General features: G+C 42.8%; 1 protein-coding gene across 1 annotated transcript; it reads left to right on the forward strand.

Moving 5' to 3' along the window:
- Positions 1-206: 206 nt before the first annotated feature.
- Positions 207-5,493, forward strand: LOC116378361 (serine/threonine-protein kinase TAO2-like). Its single transcript, XM_031840222.1, has 10 exons — positions 207-322; positions 413-509; positions 1,000-1,113; positions 2,107-2,198; positions 2,284-2,377; positions 3,116-3,197; positions 3,314-3,484; positions 4,095-4,304; positions 4,650-4,778; positions 5,137-5,493. Exons 1-10 carry the CDS (start codon positions 283-285, stop codon positions 5,404-5,406), a joined length of 1,299 nt encoding a protein of 432 aa, XP_031696082.1. The 5' UTR covers positions 207-282; the 3' UTR covers positions 5,407-5,493.
- The last annotated feature ends 428 nt before the right edge of the window (positions 5,494-5,921 follow it).

Here is a 5,921-nt window from a genome sequence, read left to right on the forward strand (position 1 = left end):
GTTGCTGCTAAGGGTGGCCCAACCAGTTATTAGGTTTAGGGGGCAATCACTTTTTCACACAGGGCCATGTAGGTTTGGATTTTTTTCCCCCTTAATAATAAAAACCTTCATTTAAAAACTGCATTTTGTGTTTACTTGTGTTATCTTTGTCTAATATTTAAATTTGTTTGATGATCTGAAACATTTAAGTGTGACAAACATGCAAAAAAATAAGAAATCAGGAAGGGGGCAAACACTTTTTCACACAACTGTAAATGTAAATGACGTGTGTTTCAGCTGGTGATGGAGTACTGCCTCGGCTCGGCCTCAGACCTCCTGGAAGGTCAGTTTGTCTCTTCATCAGATATTAAAACATGATTTATTCATCTGTTTGTTTTGTCTCTGACTCTCCGTGTTCTTCTCGTCCTCCCAGTCCACAAAAAGCCGCTCCAGGAGATGGAAATAGCTGCTATTACCCATGGTGCACTGCAGGGATTAGCATATCTTCACTCTCACAACATGATCCACCGGTAAACACACTGTTTGCTCCTCACATGGCTGGAATACGTTTATTGGCTACAATGTGTCACATGCTCCATTTTAACATCCATCAATTGTGTTCTGATTAATATTTGAATATTTCTAAGAACATTTTTCACTTCTGAACACCCATAATCCTGTCAACCCCTCCACAATAAACACATTATACACAAACTATTAGTAAATACAAATAGACAAGTTCAAACATAAATAAATATAAACAACATAAACATTTTGTAATAACCACGTAAATATAAAAATAAGATAAAATAGATGAGCTTAAACAATGTAGGTGAGGCTCTTATTTTGAAACCTTAGCATTAACGACTACAAAACAAAGCGATTAGCGGCCTCTTCAACACACTCTGATGTGTGGTGATGATTCACTCTGTTCTACTGTTTAACAGCGGTATATATTAACATTTAAGGATGCTACATGTAGCATCCGATGGCGCTAACGTGTGGTTTTGGGTTTTTTAGGGACGTGAAAGCAGGAAACATCCTGCTGACGGAGCCCGGTCAGGTCAAACTGGGGGACTTTGGTTCTGCCTCCATCGTGGCTCCGGCCAACTCCTTCGTGGGGACTCCGTACTGGTGAGACTGGAACTGCATTTACTCAATGAGCATGTTGGAACGGGAAGACGTCTTTAAATCCCAACTTTAGGATTTTATTGTGAAAGTTTCTAAAACTAATCAGGTGTCACATGTCTGAGGCTGTAAAGGGTCAAAGTTCACATGGACTCTGTTCTTCCATGTGTTTGTGTCTACGTGTGTAACAGAGAACTGGTCAGAGAATCAATAATCAATAACGGGAATAAATGTAAATAAAGGTTTGTGTTCAACATGTTAACACAGAAACAAACAAACCTTTAACGTTAACAGATGTAAATATCAACCTTCTGACAGGAATGAAGAGTTCAAGTGAACTTAAATTGAGTTGAACTTTAATTAAATGAGTCGACTCATTAGAACAACAACAAACCCTCCAAAATAAAAGCCTTCTCCCCTAAACATACTTTTCCTCTGAAGCCTTATTTATGTTTTTATATCGCATGAATATGAATTAAAAAAGGTTTTTAACAGAATCCCAGAGTTTGAACTTTTCAACCTGGAAACTGTTCTTGTGTCTCAGCGACGAATGAGAAAAGTTTGTATTTGTTCATTACAGGCTGTGATGTCATCCCTCAGTTTCACTAAAAGATCTTCAGATCATTATTATGATTAATAGTTACTACATTATACCCGGCGAGCAGCTGTTTTCATGCTGAATGAGGCTTAAAGTGATTCTTTGAGGAGAAACACATCTGTGAATGAGGTCGACTCAGCGGGTCGTCCTCTCAGACCGTGTTTGGTGATATAACAGCGTAATAAGTGGTATTTATTTATTTCAGTGCTTTAAGTGATTTAATTTAAGTTGAACTAAATGATTGATTTGTTTTCTTATTTCCGTTGATGTCCATGTAAAGTTATAACATTCACAGACGTTTTCATCTGTCGTGATGTTTCTGACGATGGCCTCCAGCAGACAAAGAGAAACCGTTGGTCTGCAGATGAAGGCTCACCGTGAGGCTCTTGTGTTTTCTTCAGGATGGCTCCGGAGGTGATCTTGGCGATGGACGAGGGCCAGTATGACGGGAAGGTGGACGTCTGGTCGCTGGGCATCACCTCCATAGAGCTGGGTAATAATAACTGTGGTCCTATAAAGACCAGCTGATGAATCCACACGTTGGTTCTTTAATGCTTGGCTCTCTGCTTGTTCCACAGCGGAGAGGAAGCCCCCTCTGTTCAACATGAATGCTATGAGTGCCTTATATCACATCGCTCAGAATGAAAGCCCCATCCTTCAGTCCAACCACTGGTGAGAACGTCTGCTCAGTTTGATCTTAACTCAAGAGTCAGTCTCATTGTAAGGCTGCCTCCTCACTCCTACCTTTCTGTTTTCAAGCACATTTCTTTTGCTGCGTTTACATCCAGTTTAAAACCATTAAAATGGAGCTGAAAGGAGATTCAACGGATCCTAAAACTCACAGATCAGAGTGACGGATCAGAGTCACGGATCAGAGTCATTGGTAGTTTTAATGATGTATAATAATCTGCTTAGTTTGCAGTATTTTCATTCTTTCCTTCCTCTTTTCCTGTTGTTATTATTGTTATTATTATTATTAAATGACATAAAGGTTTTTAGGGGAGTTTTTCCTGTGAGGGTCTCGGGACTAAATCCAGAGCAGAATAGTTTTGATCATTTGAAAGTTCAAGTTTTGGTCTTAAAATAGAACAAAGTGTTCAAAGTAGTTTAATATAATTTTGACTCAGTTCTGGAATTGTTTTGACTAAATTATTTATTATCTTTCATTTATATTTTGATATTTGAGGTCTTATATTTTACAGTTTAAAATCGTATTTTATTTTTCGTATTCTTCAAAGTTCAAGACCAGAACGTGAACTTTGTGGTTGAATCGTTTTTTAAATAATCAGAACTGTCGTCTGGCTCCAGAAGGACGTCGCGTGTCTACATGCTGTAAAGCCTTCGGAGGCACGTTTGTGATTTTGGGCTTTAGAAATGAGATGGAATGAATAATCCTATTGTTCTCTGCAGGTCTGATTCCTTCCGCAACTTCGTGGACTCCTGCCTGCAGAAGATTCCCCAAGACCGGCCTACCTCTGACGTGCTGCTGAATGTGAGAACCAACCCAGCTTCATCTCACCAGATGTAAACCCTTCGTCTTCATCGCTCATGTTGCCGTCTCCTTCCCTCCTTCCTTCCCTCCTTCCTCCCCTCCTTCCTCCTCTGCAGCATCGCTTCCTTTGCCGCGAGCGTCCTCTGACGGTCATCATGGACCTGATCGCTCGCACCAAAGACGCAGTGAGAGAGCTCGACAACCTGCAGTACCGCAAGATGAAGAAGATCCTCTTCCAGGAGACGCAGCAGAACGGGCCCGTGTCCGAGGGAGGGGACGATGAGGAGGTGAGGAAGAGGGGAAGTCCTAGTGTGGACTGGGAGGAAGGGAGGAGGAAAGAGGAGATGTGGGGACTGAGGAGGAAAGAGCACAAAGAGAGGAAGTATAAAATAGAGACGCATGAGTCATCAGAGATTCAAATAGACACAAATACACCTATACATTTTGAATTTTCCTCTGCGTTTAGAAAATATCAGCTTTGCTGCTCTCTGGTCTGTTGTCACATGACTGTTGGTCTCAGATGAATCAATCATGACGTCATAGTTTCACACTTTAATGTTTCTACACACTCTGGTTAAAGTGAACTCTTTATTAGAGGAGACATTTATAATGAGAACATGAAGAATAAAATGTTTTTGATGAAATATAAATTTTAAGCTTCTGTTCGGTTGCTTTTTCTGACGGAACCGTTCATCACACATGATGTGTTCAAGGACCGTCTGAAAGATGAAAATCTGACAATAATGAGCTTCTGGTTGTGATGAACGATGTAGTTTTGGTTATTGTTTAAATAAAACATGCTTTTCTATCTCGCCGGTGGGCTTTGGGGTTCAGAGGGCTAATAAATGTCTCTCTGCAGCTGAATCCAGTATGTGTGTCTTTGTGTCTTTGTGTCAGGAGGTGGAGACGTACCTTCTGCGGACGGGAACAGTCAACAGCATGGAGAGCTCCCAGTCGGTGCCCAGTATGTCCATCTCGGCCAGTTCCCACAGCAGCTCGGTCAACAGTCTGGCCGACGCCTCCGACGACAGCAGCAACGAGATGGCCATGATGCAGGAGGGCGAGCACACCGTCACCTCCAACAGCTCCATCATCCACCGACCCACGGTACACAAACACACCTCCAACAGCTCCATCATCCACCGACCCACGATACACAAACACACCTCCAACAGCTCCATCATCCACCGACCCACGATACACAAACACACCTCCAACAGCTCCATCATCCACCGACCCACGGTACACAAACAGCCTGAACTCCTCATCGCCTGTAGGAACATCAGAGCTTTAGTAGCCATTGAAACTTGAGTTGTCTTCGAAAAAGAGGTTCAACGGATCATAAATCACGGATCAGATCAGTACAAATACTAACAATATAGATGTTTATATATAATGAATATAACTTTTAGAGATCACTGATCCCTACCACCACCTCCTCCTCTTCCTCAGGGTCAGGATAACATCTATGATGACCCCTACCAGCCAGAGATGGACCAACCTCAGGCTCCCTCAGCTGGACGGCGTCGAGCTTATTACCGCAACCGGGACCACTTTGCCACCATCCGAACCGCCTCCTTGGTAAGTCTTCCTCCTCCTCCTCCTCTTCCTCCTCCTCCTCGAGGTGTTTGTTGATGTTCTGGTAAAAATGAATCCAGATTCTCATCTGTGAATGTGAATCAGTCAAAGTTAAAGTGACTTTATTCTCGTATTTTATTGCCGTAGTTCCATGTGAAGAAAGAGACTCTACGGTCTGAATGTGATTTATATTTTATTTAAGTTTGTTCAGCAGCAGAAGTCTCAAAGTGTTCAATTAACACTGCTTAACATCTGTTCACAAGCATCTGCATATGACAGTCGGGTCCCATCAGGTTTTAGATGAACTCCCAGCATCAAGCGCCCGTGTTTTAACCCCCCCGTTCCTCCCCCCTCTTCACAGGTCACCCGTCAGATCCAGGAGCATGAGCAGGGCTCGGCTCTGCGGGAGCAGATGTCCGGGTACAAGCGCATGAGGCGGCAGCACCAGAAGCAGCTGATGGGGCTGGAGAACAAGCTGAAGGCGGAGATGGACGAGCACCAGCTGAAGCTGGACAAAGAGCTGGAGAACCAGAGGAACAGCTTCTCCACCGAGGCCGACAAGCTGTCCAAGAAGCACCAGGCCATCCTGGAGAAAGAGGTGACGCTAAAGAGACCGTTGCTAATTTATTAACGTATTATATTCATCTCTGATATCTGTTTCATATTCATGTGAAAACATCTCCTTCAAACTACTGGATTTATTCAAGTTTATCACCAAAACTACATTTTACAGATGACATGTGAACACATCATGATAACGTTATAATGTACCTTCAGCCAGTACTCAAGTTCACTGAGCAGAGCCTGAAGGCATCATCATGTAACTGAAGTGAACCTCTGTTGGTTAGCCGTTAGCGGTGCTGCTAACGTTACTAGCTCTCCTCCTGTTGGTTAGCCGTTAGCGGTGCTGCTAACGTTACTAGCTCTCCTCCTGTTGGTTAGCCGTTAGCGGTGCTGCTAACGTTACTTGCTCTCCTCCTGTTGGTTAGCCATTAGTGGTGCTGCTAACGTTACTAGCTCTCCTGTTGCTTTAAACACTGATTGGTTGTTTACAATGAAACATGATCAGAGACTAGAAACACATGTTCTACTGAGTCAGTAAAACTTTATTTACACTGTGATGGTTAATGTTAAAACTTTATTTAC

Source organism: Anarrhichthys ocellatus, unplaced genomic scaffold (assembly GCF_004355925.1).
Source record: "Anarrhichthys ocellatus isolate YVR2014 unplaced genomic scaffold, GSC_Weel_1.0 scaffold2481, whole genome shotgun sequence".
Lineage (NCBI taxonomy): Eukaryota > Metazoa > Chordata > Actinopteri > Perciformes > Anarhichadidae > Anarrhichthys > Anarrhichthys ocellatus.

What these genes read in the sequence shown, in the direction of transcription:
- LOC116378361 (XM_031840222.1), top strand. Translation starts at nt 283, where the DNA reads ATGGAGTACTGCCTCGGCTCGGCCTCAGACCTCCTGGAAG. An exon ending in CATCACCTCCATAGAGCTGG is followed by an intron (nt 2,199 to 2,283) that starts GTAATAATAACT and finishes CTTGTTCCACAG; the next exon opens with CGGAGAGGAAGCCCCCTCTG. An exon ending in CCATCATCCACCGACCCACG is followed by an intron (nt 4,305 to 4,649) that starts GTACACAAACAC and finishes CCTCTTCCTCAG; the next exon opens with GGTCAGGATAACATCTATGA.